At 41.1% G+C, this 20978-nt stretch overlaps 1 protein-coding gene across 3 annotated transcripts in view; it reads left to right on the top strand.

Annotated features, from left to right (window-relative positions):
• Positions 1-11746, top strand: part of BRDT (bromodomain testis associated) — a 39238-nt gene extending 27492 nt beyond the window's left edge. For 2 of the 3 annotated variants that reach the window (XM_031969332.1, XM_031969334.1), the window contains 9 exons: positions 172-233; positions 1099-1107; positions 2649-2769; positions 5996-6081; positions 6938-7061; positions 7168-7244; positions 8003-8205; positions 8801-8948; positions 9644-11746. In XM_031969332.1, the coding sequence (XP_031825192.1) occupies positions 172-233; positions 1099-1107; positions 2649-2769; positions 5996-6081; positions 6938-7061; positions 7168-7244; positions 8003-8205; positions 8801-8948; positions 9644-9712 (899 nt within the window). In that variant the 3' untranslated portion in view covers positions 9713-11746. The remainder of the gene's footprint in view (positions 1-171; positions 234-1098; positions 1108-2648; positions 2770-5995; positions 6082-6937; positions 7062-7167; positions 7245-8002; positions 8206-8800; positions 8949-9643) is intronic. The other variant, XM_031969333.1, reaches the window with a different exon arrangement.
• The last annotated feature ends 9232 nt before the right edge of the window (positions 11747-20978 follow it).

Genomic DNA, 20978 nt, shown 5'->3' with positions numbered 1-20978 from the left:
TACTATGTAAAAACTCAAATCAAGAGTTGCTTCTTAATTCCCTTCAAATCAGCCTTCAGTGATCCAGTTTCTATTAATACAAATTATGGGATATAGGGCAGCCTGTAAAATAAACTGTTGTTACCTTCTAAACTAATAAATACTGAGAAATGGATTTTTGTACGTTTGTAGAAACATTTCCCAAGTTAACTGGACTCAGACCGAGGGACTCCCCCTCCAAAGGAAAAATGAAGGTAAGTGGATTCTCATGTAATTTAGGTTTCTTAAGAATGTGTAACCTGTTTTAATACTGAAAATGTGGTTTGAAATCTGGCCAATTCAAGCCCCAATCTTTATTTTTGCGTAGAGTCTTAACTGCCCAGGACCACCACAAATTCATAGAGTTTGGTATAGCAGCAGAGCTCTGCCTTTGTAGTTAGGAAGTACCGGGTTCAAATCCTATCGAGTCAGGCTCAAGCCTCTCCAGCCCTCTCTTCCCCTTTAGTGAAGGTGGTGATTACCACTGGTAGTTGTTATGAGACTTAGATAAGATCAGCCCTGCATTTGTAGTCCGTTCCTTTGCCTGTCTGGCTCTCTGGGACCCCACCTGGGCTTTCTTGGCCAGGATGCAGGTGTGGTTTGTGGTGTCTCCTCCGGCTCCTTGCGTAGCAAGTGGATTAAATAATTTGCCCTTGCCCAAGAGTCACCAGGCAATGTCAGAGGCCAGATTTGAACTCTGGAGTGTGGAGTCTTTCTGACTCCAGCTTTTCAGCACTTTATTCACCCAGCTCCCCAGTTGCCTCCAGTGTAAAAAGAGGGCTCCAAAGCTTAGATTTATCAACTAGAGTAAATGTTTTCCTACTTGGCCATAAAATAATCTTTCTCCTTTAAAGAGCTTGAGGGCGTAAATAGAATCTATATTTCAAATAGACCTGGCTAGTTGAAGTAGAAGTCAATTGGGTTCAGAATTGGGAATTGGGAAAGTAAAAATCAATACTTCTGGGGAAAAATAAGGGAACAATAGGCACTGTACACTCTTAGCTATATTTCAGAAGTCTAAGTAAAGCAGAATGTTGATTTTTCTTTTTCTTTTCTTTTCTTTTTTTTTTTTAATGCAAGTGGTTTCAGGTATGTACTTTCATTGGTGTTTAATGTTATACATAGACTATTGCTGGAGGTAAAAGTTTGGCCCGTTGAGGGGGTGTTGGAAAAATAATTTTGCAATATTATACATTTTATTGTGATCCCATTATTGAAGGTAAAACATTTCTTAAAGCTGTTTTTGATGAAAATGAGACAATTGTTAAAATCTTTTGCATTCTCATTAGTAATAGGGAAAGTTTAGAATGGGGTGAAGGTTTGAGAACAAAGAGCAGAATTCTGGCTTTCTCTTAATCCATTTTGACACGTCTGAGGGCAATCAATTTGAAATGTCCTAAAGGCTGTTTGTGTTGCGGAGCTAGTATTCCAGATAGAGGATTGCATCTGGATGGATCTTCCTGGGGATGATAATGAACCCTACCCAGACCTCCTGGGATATCTGGGTTTGGGGAGGACAGCCCGGGATAGAGACTCCAGCCCTGGGAGGTGAAGGAGCCTGGAGATGGAGGGTGGTAGGGGCTGGGCGCAGGAGCACAAGGACACCATAAAAGCTGTCACCCAGGTGAGAGGGGGAGAGCCTGGTTCTGCCCGGGTACTGGAGATGGGTCTGAGCCCAGGCAGCAATGGCACCTGCTTTCCATCAGTTCCTTTCAGCCCTGGCTGCAGCAAGGGCGAGGGGTCCCAGGGGAACAAGTCGGAAACATGGGCGAACAGGGGACAGAAGGGCACGCAGATGGGCAGCAGTAAAATAGAAAAAGACCAGAAATGGGAAAACACTAAGGATCATTGGATTCGATGTTGTGAGAAATTGGCGTGGGGGGAACCTGTGAGTGGTAACAAGATGAGGGTTATCGCCCGGTATGGCGCTGACATAGGGAGGGCTGGGTCATGGGAGCTGAGGGAAGCATATGATCACACAAATGTGTGGGTATGTATGTTTTTTAAAATTACAGGAGTTTACTCTCAAAGTCTTCACCTTTTCAAAGGGGCCATGTGTTTATTTTCCAGTGAAGCTTCCATGGCTCAAAATTTTATTGGAATTTTATCTTGAGAGTCTGTGAACAATCTCTTAGTAATCTTTGATGAAAGTCTTATCCAGAGTTAAAGCTTCTGAATAACATGGATGATCAAGCTGGATCATACTTTTTAATGGTCCTAAGCAGTCAATTTTGGCGGGGGAGGCAGGGAAAGGGTGTTAATGTGTGAAACTTTAAACACCTTGAAAAGCAGGCCTCCAAACAAGTGTATGCTTTTTTCCTAAGGACATAAAGGATTCATTTGAAAGTACATATTCTGGTTTAATTGTTCATAAGTATATTTTTATCTTGTATAATAATATTTCAAGAGCAATGCCAAAGATTAATATTTATAATGGAATTTGTTTATGCATATATTTTATATATATGCCTTTATATACACATTTGTATTTGTAAGAGATCTAAAATACTTTGATTCATTATCACTTATAAGAACACTTAAATAGCTTATAACATTTTAATTTGTTACTTAGCAAATATATTCTTCTTTGCAAAGGGATTATTTTTCTAATACTGTTTTTTTGTTTCCAGACCTTGTCTTCTTGTGAAGTATTAAATCAAGATCTATTAGCTCTTAAGAATCACCAAGATCCTCAACAGTCACAGACTTTGCAAAGCCTTCCACCAGCACAAATTAACATATCTCTTTCGAGTAAGAATTTAAAAACTAAACTATCATTTGAGAAATTGTGAAGTGTGTCTGGTTGTGATATAATACTAATGATTAAATGGTAGGACAATAATGTTATAATCAAGAAACGATTCATTGGGATTTTTTGGGTTTTGTTCATTTCTCCTTAGGTTTTTTGAGATTTCTAATTTGATGTTTATTTTTTAGTGACATGCCTAATTTGTAGTTTACGTTTTCCCTTAAGAATCTCTTAGGCTGAATTCCCAAAATTTTGTTACATTATCTCATTATTTCATTTTCATTACTGAAATTGTTTCTTTGATTTGTTCTTTGACCCTTCCATTCTTTAGCATTAACCTGTAGGTGGCCCATTGGAGAGACTGCTGGGCCTGAATTTAAATGTCTTCTCTTCATGAGGTCAAGTCTGGCCTCAGACATTTATTAGTAGTATGTCATTTAACCCTCCTTGATTCTTGCTTTACCTTCTTCATCTGTAAAATGAGCTCAGGAAGGAAATGGCAAACTAATATCTGCCAAGAAAACCTCACAGAAGTCACATAAGATTGACCACCAACAAATTAATCTCCAATTGATTGTAGTCTATAAAAAAAGTTTAATATTTTTAACTTTTCTACATTTGTGAGATTTTATGCCCTGATATATGGATAGTTTGTGTGTGTGTGTGTGTGTGTGTGTGTGTGTGTGTGTGTAGATGCCATGCATATGTAAGAAATATGCATATATTCCTTTTTATTCCCATCCAATTATTTCCCAGAAGCCTGCCATATTTAATTTATTCTCAAGTTGTGTTCAAGTTACTGGGGGAGGAGAAGAAAGGTTGGTTGCATTTATCCAAGTCTGAGAAGAATAAATTGGTCTACCCTATTTTTTTTTTTTTTTTGATAATTTTATTGTCTATTTGTCTCTCTAACTTTTATTTATTTAACTTTTTAAAAAAGAATTTCTAGATGCTGTTAATGCATATATGCTTAACAAATATGTATGTTTGTGTATTTATGTAAAATCTGTTTTATCTTTTTAAATTTTTGTTGTTACTTAAGATTGTTACTGCTATTCTTGACTTGGGCTGAAACATAGATTCTACTCCAGTCCTTTATTTTAATTGCACTTGGATTTTTCTTGTTCAAAACAAAAATAATTCATTTCTGCTATTTCCCATTTTGTAGGCAATGTTGCATTTGAACTTTTATATTCTTTATTTGTCTTAAAGGGAGGGTGTAGTGAATCCATTTCTAGTTAGTTCTAGGTTTGATGTAATCTGTTAATGTTCCTCTGTTCTTTCTTTTCCTCAAGTAAAAATCAGTGACAGAATCTTTCCTTTCTTTTTCTTTTTAACCTTTGAACATTCATCTTCCATAGTTTTGCTTAAGACCTTTCCCCTCTGAATCTTGCCCTTTCCTATTCTTTTTACCTTTTCCTTTATTTTTTCTTTCTTCATTGCTCTTGTGTGAAATGTTTCTATACCCAATTAATGTGTGTTCAAAGTTTCTGTTTAACTCTGATCTTTTTATTAAGAATGTTTGTAAATCATTTTTCATTGAAGATTCAATTTCAACTTGGTTCTATGTAGAATTTTTATTCATTTTTACTAGGTAAAGTTATTTTTGGTTGTATGTTTGCCTTCTGCAATATCAGGTTCCATGTTTTCCTTTCTTTTATTGTATAGGCTGCTAAATCATGGGTGATTCTGATTGAGATTTCTTAATATTTATATTTGTGCTTTTTAGCTACTTGCAGCATTTTTTCTTAGATTTGGAAGCTCTGGATTTTGCCTGTGTTGTTCCTAGTTCTCATTTGGAAGTTTTTGTTTTTTTTCCCCCCTCAGGGGATGCCTAAAGCATCCTTTTTATTTTAGCTTCTGAGTCTAACCATTTACTTTTATGATTCTTCACTCTTTATTTTGGCTGTGATATTCCAGCAGTCTCATAGTCAGACACACTTAATTTGACTCTTTTAACACAAGGTGTCAGTTTGGTCCTCTGAGAATGAAGGTCAACAGCCAATCCTAAAAGTTTTTCCTAGGTCAGTTGTTTTTGTTATGAGAACTTAAATTTTTCTTTTTCTTTTTCAGCCTTTTGATTTTGTTCTTATATTTCTTGTTGTCTCATGAAATCATTAGCTTCTATTTAATCCATTCTAATTTTAAAGGAGCTTGTTTCTTGGACAATGTTTTATACTTTGTTCGAATGCTGTTATTTTTCTTCACTTCTTTGTTTCATACCTCTCATTTCTTTCCCTATATTTTTAGCTCTCTTTAAAAACTCTTGTTTCATCTCTTAAGAAACGAACTGTATTATTTTGTATTTGTTCCTGTAAACTCATTTAGCTTTTCCTTGTGTGTGTGTGTGTGTGTGTGTGTGTGTGTATACATGTACATTTATGCTCAGTGTTGGATTAATTCATTCTATATAGTGTCTTGGAGCAAAAAACATATCTTTTTTAATTTTGGTTGTTACTGTCTGAGATAATTATTGCTGCCCTTGCCTTTTTGCCTTGGGCTTAAACATAGATTCTACTCCAGCCCTTTATTATTGTTGTTTGCTTACTTTTACTAGGACTAGGCCCTGAATGTCTGGAGGAAACGTATGGGCTATTTCTGTTTCTGTTTTCTTGGGGTACTGAGTATGGTATTCTCTGATCCCAGGGATTATTTAGGCTGGGGACATGCAACCTTTACAGTCCCAGAATGGCCTAGGACAGTCCATCCTCTGGAGCTCTCCTTGCCTGCCCGCTGGCTGGGTCAGAGGAGCTCAGAGGAGCCCGGCTCCATTGGGTCTGGGATGCCTGTTCCAGGCGTCATGCTGTGGCTCCAGACCAGGCTGGAACCCCGGCAGCTCCCGGCCTTGACCCCGCTGCTTGTGCCTGGACTCATTCCTAGCGGGGTCCCTATCCTGGACCAGGCCCCCTCCTCTTAGCAAAGCAGGTGGGGCAGCTGTCAGCTGGGCCCGACGCTGCCTCCTGTCCAGCTGAGACACCTGCAGGCTGCTCTTGCCCAGTGCTTTCCCTCCTGGGGAGGGCTCCCAGCACCACTCTCCTGGAGCGGAGCATGGAGTTGGATTTATAACACCCATGGATCCAAATTCTGGGGCTAGGCAGAATGAACCAATATAGGAAGTTAGGTGAAGAGTGCCAAATCAGGCGCTTGTGCTGTTACTTTGCGCTTCTATCCTGAGCTATATAAATGTATATTTGTCTATGTGGTATTGACATTCTTCTCGATTTGTAGGTCCTCCTAAAATTGTGTCCCCAGTAGGTGGACAACTGCTGCACGATGCCCCAGGTGTCCATCAGCACCTCCTCGTTGTTTCAGAGGTAACTCTTTTCTCTGTACTAGAGAGGATGTGAGAGTCTCTCTAACCCATTTTGTCAGAGTGTTCTTTTGAGTTGGCTTTGAATTGACCAGGAAGATCTCTATGGACTTGGTCTCAGGCTCATCATGCAGGTAGTAGTGTTTGTTATTTCCATTCCATGTGGAATCATTAGTTCTCTTTTAAAAAACTTTCTCAGAGACAGACAGTGGAGCCTGATGGGAAACAGCTGCCAGTAAGGTCCAGGGGCCTGCCCTCCAGGCCAGGGGCCACCAATGTCCTGGTGGTTATCCTGGGCTAGTCCCAGGGTCCTTGGGGAAAAGGGCAGGTGGTTTCTAAGATTTTTCTCTTCTGGAAATGAAAATGCAGGGAAGGTTCTGTTTGGGGGTTTTGGTTCTGGGACTTTAATAGGTTTCCTTTAAAAAAAAAAAAAAGTTCACACTCTGCAGCAAGGTCACAAATTTAGAAATGAAAGACTTTATCATAACCCAACACTGCTCCTATTTTGTATTTGAAACCCAGGCTTACTCGTCCAGTGTTGCATAGGTTTTTAAATTCAGGGCCCACTCCTTATTTCATCCATATTTTTATCATCCTCCTTTCTGACAATCATGACAAAAGTATTTTGTATGTCTGTATAGTTGCTTATTAACATTGACTAGCTGGCTGCTTTTGGAGCCATCAATTCATAAACTATAATACCGGTGGGATCAAATTAGATACAGAAATGTTCATTTTTTAAAAATCTTTGAATGGTGAAAACAATTTGAGAAAGTGACTTGTGACTTAAGAGTTCCACGATCCAGCATGATCATTGATTCAGGATATCACTAAACTACCACGGGGTGTGTTTTCCCCAGAATACTTCCTTAGGTGGTGACAGAAAAAATGAGGCCATGTCTCTAGTGAAGGCTGGAAAATCAACCTCTCTCCCAAACACAGTGTGGGAAGGAATCGACTGTAACCCTGGGAGAAAAGTGGAAAGTAAGTGTGAATAGCCACTGTTTGACCTGGGTCCTTGGACTCCAAAGGAAGTGCTTCTTGCACTGTGCCACCAGGCCCAATCTTTAATACATCCCTTGTGTTGTAGGGGAGGCCGGGATGCAGCAGACCGGCCCTCAGGAGAGCGTGTCAGAGCCCGAACTTGACCAAGGGCCTGTGAAGAAGGTGAGAGGATTCCTTTTGGCTTGGCCCTTCTTTGGGGGGGGAGTTATTACGGTGTCCAAAGGATGCAGTTGTCTTTAATCATTCTATGGACATTTTCTGTTAAAGCTTGTGTATACTCACCTCAAACCTCTTAATTGTTTGAAGTTTAATTTACCAAGCCTCATGCATCTACATCTGCCATTTCCAGTTCTAAATTTGCTCATAAATTTTGTTGTTTTTTGGATTCTACTATAATTGTAGCTTTTGTATATGAAATACATTTTGTGAACCATGAATGTAAAGATAACATTTGTATGTTGTTGTATTTTCCCCGCAGTGGGATCCAGCATTTCTTAGCAAACTTAGTGAATTGAATCCTTGGTTCAGATCCTGTCTCTGACCCCGTTGAGTGTGTGATCCACTTTGGCTGGGGGGGAGGGGGGAGAAATCCCTATACTGCGCCTTCTTGGGTCTGATTTGTATACTCTTCTTCCTTTCCCATCCCCTTCATGCACAGCGAGCATCGCAGTGTTTAAAATGAGCTCTTTAAATGTAGCAATTAATGCTTTTCTAATACAGCGAAAATTGTTGCAAATTGGAAATGGGCGATACCTGTCCTTTGAATATCACCAGTAGGAGGGAAAAGTGAGGGGCATTTTTACAGAAAGAAGCCTCTGAGCTCTTTTTCTTTTCTTGTTGACGTGGAATATTCTTTTGTTGTAGTAGGGATTTGCGTTTCTTTCTTATGGGCGCGCTAATGAGTAAAACGTTTCTCTTAGGACATAAAGATCAGAAATGTGGACTCTTGGACAAATTTAGGCAAAACGGCGGCGGCTTCGGTGCTCTCCAAATCGCCCGACGACCTCTTCCGCCAGTTCCAAAAAGCAGCGATTGAGAAAGAAGTGAGGACCCGCTCTCAGGAGCTGAGAAAGAAGCAGCCGGGCCCGAAGTCGGAGGAGCCCAAGCAGCCTGAGCCACAGAGGTGCGGGACGGTCTGGCCTTCTGGGCCTGGTCTCGGAGAGGGACCTTGGAGAGACCCCAGCCCTCTGAGCAGGGCCAACTGCCTGCAGTGTGCAGGGCAGAGCAGCAGGGGGCGCCGTGGTGCCCGCGGTGCCAGGGTCTGTGCCAGGCTGGGCGTGGGGAGATCAGGCCCCTCCAGAGGAGGACTGAGTGGGAGGAGGGAGGAGAGAAGGCTGATGGGAGGCCGGCTGCGGGCCTGGGCAACTTGGGACCTGGTGGGCAGAGCCCCCGGGGCTGCCCCCTCCATGGGAGGGGCGGGGTCCCTCCGGCCCAGGCTCCCGGGCTCTGCCTCTCGCCTACCAGGCTTTTCTGGGGAGGGATGCCGGGGGACGGCAGGTGGGCTCGCACAAAAGCCAGGGCTGGCGCCGGCCGCTGCAGTTTGCTTTTTTAGGCTGGAGTTACCGCGACTTCAGGTTGAATATCCTAGTCTTAGGATGTCCTTAGTCTTAAATTACAAAAATTGCTTGATAAACTATTTACAAGCTCTAATTGTCCGGCAAGAAAGTCCTGGGACAGTTTTCACTATTTCTGATAAAACAAACACGTGGTTTTTAAAGGGACTTGGACAAGAACGCAGATAAAATTCAAGAAGAATCTTGCCCTGAGGTACAGAAGCCGTTCCCAGCTCCATTGGAAGCTCACAGGCTTATCAAAGATCGCAATTTGGCAAGAAAGAAAGAGCAAGAACGGAGAAGAAGGGAGGCCGTAAGTAAGATGGGAGCCGGGCCCCAGGCTTGGAGACCCCGACTTACTGCCCTGCCTGCCTCAGAAAGGGGGGGAAGGGAGGGCCTGTGTAAACACCTCCTTTGGCCCCGCCAGCTGTCAAATGCAGATTGGCTTCTGGTCCCCAAATCCAGGGTCCCCTCATCTTTGGACCAGGTCTCCAGGTCTCGTTTCTTGACAGGCTGCAGAGTGGTGGCTCTGGCTATTGGGTGGATATTTTCAGACTTGAAAATTGCAGGTTTCTCCTCTAGATGATTGACAGAGATCTCTGCAGCCACCTGTATTATTGTAAACTGTTCTAATTTTTTTCTTGTGGCTAGAGGAATCCTTACCTGCCAGAGGATCCCTTGTGATTTTCTGCTTCTTGGAAGCATCCAGCTGTTTGTTTTGTAACTCATAAGGATTTCTGTTTTATTTTACCTTTCCCTACATTTTAATAGCTTTTAAAATTTTTGCGAAATATATGCAAAAAGTTTTCAAAAGTACTTCATATATGCAAAGTGAAGTAGAAAACCAATCTGTAATCTGAACTGCTCAGAAAAGTGAGGTGTTACAGTAAGCAGTGTGATTCTGGTAAAATGGAAAAGATAAAAGGTTTTGTACAATTCATTCTGAAGAGATCCCTACTTTTATCTTGGTTTTCAACATTGGTTTCAGTTCTCTTCCCTTTTCCACAGATGGCCAGCACCATTGACATGAATCTGCAAAGCGACATTATGATGACCTTTGAAGAAAACCTCGATTAAGTTTGATGGTCTGAATTAGTTTAGTGGTTCATTTGGTTAAGTCCCAAGCATGAAGGGAACAAAGTTTAATAAAAGCTCAAGGCAGGGTGAAAGGAGAGGTGGCCTTTTACTCTGTTATCAGAGTTACATTGGGTTCTAATTCATGGTGACTAAAAAGATTTGCAACTATTTTCTTTAACCTCCTGGTTTTTTATATTCCCAGTATTTTTTTTACATTAACTAATTTACGTTACCTAATTTACATGGAATTTATAGTTTTGTAATGCTAATTCCCTAGATTATGGTGCTTACTTAGTAGTCTTGTGAAATATTAGGAAACCTATATAGGAATATTCCGAAACAATTTAAAGGACTTTGAACTCTAGTCCCTAGTCTTTCCTTCTAATTTTTAAATCAAGCATTTATTTGCCTTTGAAAATGAGCGCTTATCTCAACAAATGCCTTTCTTCAGTGGCTTCTTCCTGTAAGTCATTCTCCCAATTGTGAGCACTTCTTTTTGAGCTTTGTGGTCTTGGTGCTTTAAACTTTTACAGAAAACTTCAAAAAAGTATTTTGTTTGTCACTCAGTAAATAAATTCCATTGGCTACATCCATAGGATACCCTTTGATACAGCTGAGGCATGTTCTCAACTTGGTAGTCGGCCACAAAGCATACTAAGATGAATCATCTAGCATCCTAGATGGATTTTTCAGGCAGTGTATTTTAAGAGTTTATTTTATCCTAATTATTTTCTAAAAGTGAGCAGGATGTAAACAAAACTAGCCTGCTTTTTACCATGATGGATAAGCCAGAAGACCCCTGTTGCCAGCACAGCAAAACTTGGATAATGTTTCTGCCTCCTGAGTTTTTTCATTCTGAAATTTGGATAACAGTCTCTAAAGAGCTCCCATTTGTAAAGCACTTACTTAATGCTGTGCCTGGTACATTGTAAGCATTGTATAAATATTGGCTATCACTATTCATATCTAGATTTATTTTTCTCTTAACTAAATACAAGTTCTTGTACACTTTACAGTTCTTGTACATTGTATAGTTTAATAACTTGAGGCATCTACATGGTAGAAACTGAAATCTAAGAGTTAAAGCTTGATTTTATTTTATTTTATTTTTTATTTATCTTTTTTTAGGACATTTTTTTTTCAGGTCAGTTTTTAGTTTGTACTTAATAATTTAATGACCTGAGTTTTTAAAACATTAATTACACAAAAATAGCCTGTAGTTAACACTTAACATATAAAATAATCCACGAGTAAGAAAAATAAAAATTAACACTGCTTCATAAATTACTTAAAGAAATTCCCTTATGTTTACCAGTAGACTTCTATTGGGTTTATCTAAAGTTATCAAAGTTTAAAGTTGAATAAAGACCTTATAACTAGCCTAAATTTACTGCCATTTTCTAATAATTAAACAAATGCATCTGTATATCTCTGTCAGTTCACAGTGCTGTACTTCAGTATATTACAAAGACTCGGTAACGTTCTCATCCAGATACTCCTTTCCTTTAGTCCACAAAGGCCAAATTACCTGGTTAGAAGCCTATCCACATTTCAGTAGGCTGGTCTTCATTTAATTAATAAGCCATGTTCAAAAAGTGTTTTTAGCTTGATCCATTGTACCCAAGTTTGTATTCTCCTCGTGTACCTTTCAAGAACCTAGGGGGCCCCTCCACGTGTATATACGAGGAAGCCAGGGTGCCTGAAGAACCTGTTACACAGTGCAAATAACCCCCCCAACAGCTTTCCTAGTTGTAGTGGTCACAATTTAGTCAGTGCAAATATGGGGCATGGAGGAGGAAGAGGATTGACATTAGGAGCTGTGCCTGTACACCTGAGAACACCACCTGGTCCTTCAGGGTCCTGGTCCCCCCACTCTTTGCCTAGCTCCCCCACCCCAGTCAACATGGTCTCTAGTAGTATATGAAGTATGTCAACCATTATGTTATCCCTTAGGCATGCTCTTAAAAAGCTTTGTATAGATGATGTTTTGTTGACTCGCTTTTGAAAATGCATTGTTTCATTCAAAGATCTTAATGAGCAATAAACATTGAATTCTAAAATTCAGATACTCATTTCAAAGTCTTTTTTTTTTAATCGTACAATGTGTGGGTGTCATTCTCTACGTACACACCTGATGTTAATACAACCTTGACCCTCCATTTTTCTTTACGCTTTTATAAGCCGAGCTCCAATTGCTTACTGCCTTGAGATACACATCACAACGAAATGGGAGGAGAGGATAAGATTACACGGAGATCTTCCAATACAGATCTTGTTGTAGGTCAAGTTAACTCCTCAACAAACATTAAATACCTACTAGGTTTAAAGTTGAGAACAGACCTTGGGTAAACTCCCTGAAAATTAATAAAGTCCATCCTATGGCCATGTGGGAGGTCTAGTTACTAATTGGAGGGTTGGGAGTTCTCATGTCTTGACCTCTAAGAAAAGGGAGTTGGAAATCTACAAATGGAAGTGGGGACGGCCCGGGGTATGGGCCCTGGCATGAGTGTTACTCATGAAGAATGAGGTGGACTTCATCTGAACTGGTCGAAGGGAAAAATTCACCCTGAGGTGATACAAAAGTACATTTCCTTCAACGGGGAACTAGAAGGGGGAACTGGAGAGCCGGTAAATAGCCAAGTGCCAATCAAAACTCCAGCTGAGAAACATGGCTCTTCATGAAAGGGTAAAAGGGGGAAGGGCTGAACAGGTGCTGGCACTTGGATGTTCTTAAAAGGGAAAGACTGGATGATGGGGGAGTGTGCGTGTTTGCTGTTAGAATTTGGTCAGTCCAGAGATTAATTATATGTGTTTGTAGCAGGCTTTTTTTTTTTTTTTTTTTTTAATTCTCAGGGATAGGATGGGAGGAAAAGATGGGTTTTTGAAGCCATAAAATCAATTGTCATTTCCTTTTACTCAGCATTATCATCACCAGGTGGTGAAATGTATCGAGTAATTGGAGACTGGAAGACCTGAGTTCAAATGTAGTCTCAGACACTTATTAGCAGTGCACTGAGCAAATCAATCTTTGCTTCAGTTTGCTCTGCTGTAAAATGGGAGTAACACCTGTATCCCTTCACCCCAAGATTAGGATGAGAATCAAATAAGAGATACCTAAAGCATTTGAGCACAATGGCTTGGTGCATAGTAGGTGCTTGATGCATTTAAAATACACGTCCTAGGGGCAGTTAGCTGGCCCAGTATAGATAGAGCACCATCCATGAATACAGGAGGATCTGAGTTCAAATCTGACCTCAGACACTTACCATTTCCTGGCTGTGTGACCCTAGGCAAGTCACTTAATCCCAATTGCCTCAGCAAAAAAGCAAAAGAAACACATGAACCAAAGCCTGGGAAAGCACAGGGAACAAAGTGGGTGATCATCAGTTGGAAAAATAATTACAGGAACCTAATGGAATATTGCTCATTCTCTAAGTGGGTTTAGAGAAAAGTTGGAAACCATGAATAGTATCAAATGCAATAAGGACTGAGAACAGGTTGTCTGATGGCTACAGCATTGCAAGGCACACAATTTTGAAAGACAACTGAGTTTTTTGGTTCAGTTGAGTCTGTGACTCCCATGGACTTTGTGAGGTTTTCTTGGCTGACACTGGAGTGCCATTTCCTTTTCGGGTGTGAGCCCATTTTACAAACGAGGAGCCAAAGCACATAGGGATTAAGTGACTTGCCAGGGTCATCCAGCCAATAAGCATCTTGAGTCTGGATTTGCAAACATCTTCCGGCCTCCAGATCCAGGACAGTGACTCAATGACCAGCCCCAATCCAGAGGAGCCGTGATAAAGCATTCTTCCCAATGGAGTGTGGGTGCAAGGTAACCTAGTTTTCAGAAAAGACAGATTTGTTTTATTTAATTCTACTAATTTGTTTCAAGGAAAGACTTTCATTTTGAGTGGAGAGTGATAGTAATTTCAAAAAAGAAAAAATGCATCAGTGAAATTTTAAAATACATAAAAGCAAGAGTCGGGAAATCAGGAGAGTGTAGGCAATCCCGTGTTATATTTAAAATATACTTTTTAAAGAGTTGCATAAAATCTCCTTTTAATTAATTGCATATAGGAACTTTTTTTGTCAATTTGATAATATTTTTCTTTTAATTTTTCAATTGGTGGAAAATCTTTCCTCTCTCTCACTTTCCATGGAGAAAAAAAGCAACAAATCCCCTGTTAGAAAAAATACTCAAGCAAAGCAAATTCCCTCATTGACCATATTAAAAAAAAAAAAAAAAAAAAAAAACTCAGTCTACAATGTGAGTTCATCATTTTATCTGAGAGGCAGTAGGTAGCATATTTCATTATGAATACACTGGAATCATGGTTGGTTATCGAATGCTCAGATTTCCAAAGTCTTGCAAAGTTATCCGACTTTACAGTAATCCTGTCGTGCAGTGTTATCCTGACTGTGTTCACTTCACTCTGCCTCAATTCATACAACTGTTAAATCAGTTTTTCTTGGAGCCAATTCCTTTATAATTTCTTACAGAACAGTGGTATTCCATAATGTTCAGATACTATAAATTGTGTAGCCATTCCCCAAGAGAATCCCCCTCCATTTCTAATAATTTGTCACTACAAAAAAGAGATTTTTTTTTCTTTGATGTCTTTGGTGTATAGACCTAATATTGGTATTACTGTGTCAAAGAATATGCAAAATTTTTTACAATTTTTGGAGCATACTTCCAAACTGATTTCCAGAATGGTTGGACCAGTCTATAGTTCCTCCAATAGCACACTAATGTGCCTGTTTTCTCACAGTCCCTCCAATATTTGTCATCTATCGTTTTGGCAATTTTACCAAATTGGATAGGTGGTACTTCAAAGTTACATTTAAATTTGCATTTAGAAATTTACATTTCTCTAAAAATTCATGATTTAGTTTTTTTTCCATATGCCTATCAAAAACTTGATTTTCTTTTATCTTAAAATTGTCTGGTTATATATTTTGACCATTTACCAATTGGGAAATGGCTCTTATTCTTGTAAATTTGATTCAGTTCCCTACTTATCTTTAAATTGAGACCTTTATTAGAGAAAATTGCTATGAAGATTTTTCTTTTACCTTTTAATTGTTTCTCTTATAATTTAGATGAATTGATTTTGTTTATGCAAAAATATTTAAATTTTATGTATTCAAAAACGTCCATTTAGTCTGTGAACCTCTCTTCATCTGATCATGAACTCTATCTATAGAGCCAACAGGTAATTTTTTCCCCCGTTCTCTTCTATACATCCTTTACGTCTAAAATCAGGACCTACCTATTTGGACTGTCTTTATTATGGTGTCAGCTATTTATCTATACCTACTTTTTATCTTTTTAGTTTTCCCAGCAATTTTTAATCAAATAATTTTACTCTGATAGCTGGGATCTTTGGGTTTATCAAACACTAGTCTACTAAATAAAACAAACATACTTTTTAAAAGTCAACACATAAGTGAAAGGTCATAATGATTGCTGATCTTTGCAGTGCCTGAAAACAGATAGTTTTCCTAGGAAATGCACAAATGACAGAAGTTCTCAGGTGCTAGACTTAAATTCTGCTTTGCTAATCATTTCAACTGGAAAAAAAGTAGACTCCATTTTCTACTGAACCAAGTCTAATGATCTCCTAATTGTCAAATCAAGTGGCCAGTTGATTCCTTTTTCTTTTATACTTCTCTGCAGCTTTAAAACTCAATCGCCCTTGTCTCCTTGATACTTTCTTCTAAGTTTTCATGACAGTAGGTTACTACATTCTTTCCTACCTGTTCAACCATACCAGCTTCTTCGCTGGATCCACATCCGGAAGGATGTAACTAGGTTTTCTACAGGGCTCTATCGTGAGATCTTTTTTCTCCTCTGTGCTATTTCACAGAGTGATGGTTATATCTATGCTGATGATTACTCAGCCCCAACCACTCTGCTGACTTCAATATTGCATCCATAATTGAATCCCAACATGTCCAAAACTGAACTCGATGGCTTTTCTCAAACTATCCTCCCCCCTTCGAAACTTCTTGTTACTATTGAGAGAACCACCATTCTCCTGGTCACCAGGTTCACAGTTTAGAGATCCTCAGCTTCTCACTATTCACTTCCCACAGCCAGTCTGTCTCCAAGCTCTATCATTTTATCTTCCTAATGTCTCTCACATGAACACCCTTCTCTCCTTTGTCATCTCATACGGAGCTTATTCCAATAACCTGCTGGTTGATCCTTTCTCTCAAGTCTCTCCTCACTCCATTCACCTCTCAGGGTGGTCTTCCTAAAGTAAGTTCTGACCATGTCATCATTGAACTCCAGTAGCTCCCTATCACTGGGGTGCTCAGAGCCCTTCATAATCTGGCTACCCCGAGGGCAGAACCAAGATGGGGGAGAGGAGACAGTCTTTTTCTGAGCTCTCCTCTTATCCTTCAAATTAACAGCAAATTAAGCCTCTGGTTTTGGAGCAACAGAACCCACAGATATTGGCAGTGTAACAAATTTCCAGCAGAAGATAATTGGGAAGATCTTCAGAAAAGGTCTGTTTCAATCGGCCCAGAGGGAGGTGGGCCTAATGTAGCAGACAGAGCAGAGACCCAAGACATGCTGGGGAATCTACCAGGAGGAATCTCCAGCAGCTCTGCTACTCTGCCCTGGTTCCAAGCCAATAGATCAGCAGATGAGCGGGAAGATATCCAACACAAACAAAAAAGTGAGCCCCTAAATCCCGGAATACACCGGAAGTTAGTCAGTGTTGGGCCTAAAAGATCCCTGTTGGTTTCTCATGAGAACATGAACTTGGCCTCCTCACACTGTAGATCAAAATGGCAAGTGGAACAATACCCTTTCCCCTTCCTGTTCTCTGCTGCTTTGGGTCATCACCCCTATAAGGAATTTTCTAAAATAAGGTCAGTCCTTGTTCTCTGGAATTACTGACCCTAGAAAGTCCCCTTAAACCCATTCCACCATTGCTTTCATTCCCACCCCAAGCCCACTCCCATAATTGTAAACATCTCAAGTCCACTTCTACCATTGTATACACCCCAAGCCCACTCCCACCATTGTATACATCCCAAGCCCACTCCCATCATTGTATGTATCCTGTTATTGCTTTTATTCCCACCATTGTATGTACCCCAAGCCCATTCCCATCATTGTATGTGAGAAACCTGTTTTTTTTTTTTAACTGCCTGATGATAAGGAAGTTACTAACTACATACTTTTTGCTTCTATTATCACCTGCTTGCTTTGCTAGTTACGATCCTATATAAGTTCTGTGCCCCAGTTACTCTGGGCTGAATGTTTTGGACAATAGTCCCATTAGTCAACTAGCTTATTACACTTTCCACTTTTAAAATTAAATCAGTTTCTACTCTCCTGGCATTTCCCCTCTTTTCCCTGGCATTACATGGGAGGTCCCAATAAGATGGACAGCATTCTGTCCAGGCTTCTGGGGTGAACCTGGGATCAGCTTCTGTCTACTCCCAAGGGAGCCAGCCCTGAGAAGTTCTAGGCCCCAGGGGTGACTTGGTCCAGCAGATTCACCACCAACAGACTCCATCTGGCCTAGCTGTGGAGATTCAGGTTTGCAGCCTTTGAAGGGTAAGTCTCTGGTTCTTCATTTCTGTCTGGTTGCCAGCTGTCTGGTTTCCCAAGAGTGTTTGCTGGACACAGCCAAAACACGCCTGGGCCAGTGTGGTCAGGAGCTGGCCATCACTTCGTGAGCTATTTCCTCATTTATTACTTTCTGTAATGGTCAATTCAGTGTCAAGACCATTTCCTTAGTCACTTTTCAGAAACCTTTAGGGGCCATGACTCTCAGGAGGGCGGTGTCATGGAAGAAGAACAAACTCAGGCTTTTCTGTCAGGATGAGTGACTGACCAGTAGGTAGAATGGCCATCAGAGGGCACGTATAATACAGAAGTAGTTCGATCAGTCCATCAGAATGTCACCAGGTTGGCCGTCCAGGCCAACACCCTTACATTGACAAGTGGCTCCAGGTTGTCTCCCACTCTCCACCCTGGCTCTGAGCTCACGTCATGAATAAGGGCATCCTATTCTGGTTGCTGATCCAGGGCTGGGAGAAGAAAAAACCTATTGTAAAGAAATGGGTCACTGAAAGAATGAGTGCCCTCAAAAGAAATCAGAAACCAGACAAGTTTTTGTCCTTGCAGAGGAGGCATGAGGGACCCTGGTTTCCTTTCTCTTGACCCCTGGGAACCATGGATCTGATTGCATGTTGAGGGTCAGCCTGTCGATTTCTTGGTGCATACTGGGGCCACTTATTCAGCTCTTAAGAACCCCCATGGCCCCTCATCCACTAAATCAACTTCCATACAGGGGGCAACTGGTCAAATCTCCTCCTACCCCTGGATTATTGAACATCTAGGACATGGCACAGTTACCCATTCCTCCCTAGTTAGGCCCGACTGCCCATACACTCCCCTTGGGTAGGGATTTACTTTGGAAATCTAAGCAACTGTATCCTTCTCTGAAAAGCATTCCCTTACTTAAACCCTGAATCTCCTAACCCGCTATGGCTCCTTGTTACTGTATCCCTACAATTTGAACATCTCTTACTAGTCTTTTCAGCTTCTCTTTTTGCTCCCTTCTCCTTCCTTCCTAACTTACAGTTGGATTTTCCTCAAGTATGGGCAGAAAACAACCTCCCTGACTTGGCTGCTCATCCTCCTCCTGTAGTTGTTCATCTGCTTGCCACTGCTTCCCCTATTTCTCAAACAATACCCTATGTCCTGGGAAGCTCGTCTTGGGGTATCTGTTCATATTAACAGGCTGCAAGAGGCTGGCGCTATTGTTCCATGTAAAATCCCCTTGGAATATTCCTCTCCTCCCTGTTAAAAAGCCAGGCCCTTCTGACTACCCTGTACAGGGCCTCAGGGAAGTCAATAAGAGAGCTGAAACTATTCACTCTATTGTTCCTAAGCCTTACCTTCTTCTTAGTTTACTACCCCCTGATCTCACTGCCCTTGATCTTAAGGATGCTTTGTTTTCTATACCCCTTGGGCCTGCTAGCCAACCATTGTTTGCTTTTGAATGGATAGATCCCCAAAAAGGATTCTCAGAGCAACTTCTCTGGACCTGGGGTTTAGGGACTCACTTTTTTGTGTTTGTGTTGGATGTCTTCCTGCTCATCTGCTGATCTATTGGAACCAGGGCAGAGTAGCAGAGCTGCTGGAGATTCCTCCCAGTAGATGCCCCAGCATGCCCTGGGTCTCTGCTCTGTCTGCTGCATTAGGCCCACCTCCCTCCAAGCCAATTGAAACAGACCTTTTCTGAAGATCTTCCCAATTATCTTCTGCTGGAAATTTGTTACACTCCCAATATCTGTGGGTTCTGTCGCTCCAAAACCAGAGGCTTATTTGCTGTTAATTTGAGGGATAAAGGGAGACCTTGGACCCCAAGGGTTTAAAAACTCCTCCACTCTGTGTGATGAAACCCTCCATTTGGATCTGCAGCCTTTCCATAAGGAACATCCATACTGCTGCCTTGTCCAGTATGTTGATGATCTCCTCCTTGCTGCACCTGACAAATCTCTATGCTTGCAAGCTATTCGTGCCCTCCTGCAGCCTCTGCAATTCTTGGGTGACCGAGTACGGGCCAAAAAGGCTCAGCTTTGTGTCCCTGATGAATCTTATCTAGGTTACATTCCTTCGCCATACAAAAGGGAGGGGGAGGGGAGAAGGAGGGCCCCTGGTGGTTTATAGAAAATAAAATATTTATCCCACAGCCATTAAGTAGAACATTTATAAAGGACCTGCATGATTCCACTCACCTGTGTGAAAGGAAGATTCACCAGTTACTGATAGCTATTACATAAAAGGTGTCAGTCATTAGTTAGAAGTCATGGGACAAGATGTGCTATCTGTGCCCAGGTTAACACAAAAGGAAACATCTCAGGAGAAAGATGGCAAGTAGATTATACTGAAGTCGTCATCCATATCTGGATATAAATATCTTTTAGGCTTTGTAGATCCCTTCTCAGGATGGGTAGAAGCAGTCCCCCCCAAGGAATGAGACTGCCCTTACAATTGTTAAAAAGATATTACATGAATTAATGCCCCAATTTGGACTCCCAGTGGCCATAGGGTCGGAAAATGATCCAGCCTTTGTTGCAAAAATATCACAAGGTATTAGCAGGGCATTGGGTATGGAAGGGAAACTTCATTGTGCATATAGACCACAAAGATTGGGTCAGGTAAAAAGAATGAATAGGACACTTAAAGAGTTCCTTACCAAACTTGTCATGGAAACACAAGAACCTTGCGTTTCATTATTTGCATTGGCCCTCAAGAGTAAATGTACTCCAAATAAGCTAGGGCTAATTCCCTTTGAGGTCATGTTTGGTAGACCACCTTCCTTTAGTCAGAGAGGATGTAATTACTAAAATTTCTACCTCCTCTCATCAAGTTCCTCCAGAACCTGCATAAAACTCAGAAGGACTTGTGGCATCTCATCTGGGATGCTCTTCCAGTTCCTGCCACTGATAGAGCACATTTCTTCTACCCGGGCAACAGGGTTTTGGTAAAGAGATTCTCCACAACTGGTCTTGAACCTCGGTGGAAAGGACCTTACACTGTAATCCTCACTACACCCACTGCTGTGAAAGTCGAGTCCATCCCCTCCTGGATCCATTATAGCAGATTAAAACCTATAGTCACTACGGAGTGGAAGACAGAGATCTTAGAGGACCCACTGAAACTGAGACTGCTTCACTCCTGAATTCTTGACTCTGTGTGTTTATGGAAAATTGTTGTGGAAAGCTGTTGGGTGGGCTGGTCCTTTAATTCTTGTCTTTCTCATCCTGCTTGTGATTTCCCTTTTTGTTTGTACCGGGGCTATGACTTTTTCACACGGATCCCTCCCACCAATTCTCCAAGGATGTGAATTCAGTGTCACTCCTTGGGGATATCCTTAAAGATTTCAAGCAGTATCTATTCTCTCCAAGTTTCCTGCATTCTACTCCTTATGACTATAAATTTACTTTATGCCTGTTTATGGATTCTTGGATCAGAGGGCCAGGTGGTCGTGCAATTCCTAGGTATGATCCCAACTTATCTAACAATGAGAGGGCCGAACAGGGCCAAGCCTTTAGCTTAAAAGCCCTGAGTCATGTCGATTGCCCAGTGGAGGTTAGGAAAGAGGGAATGTTTTGGCAGGGTCCGACTCTTTGGGTCCCAGATGTGGAGGGATGAGCTACTGACAAAAATTACCCCTCTGCAGTTCAGTGTGCCTATGAGGTAGGATGGGAGCACTAAATTGCCCTGTAC

Source organism: Sarcophilus harrisii, chromosome 4 (assembly GCF_902635505.1).
Source record: "Sarcophilus harrisii chromosome 4, mSarHar1.11, whole genome shotgun sequence".
Classification (NCBI taxonomy): Eukaryota; Metazoa; Chordata; class Mammalia; order Dasyuromorphia; family Dasyuridae; genus Sarcophilus; species Sarcophilus harrisii.
The sequence above is the reverse complement of the archived record's forward strand: the minus strand, read 5'-3'. Positions and strand labels throughout refer to the sequence as shown.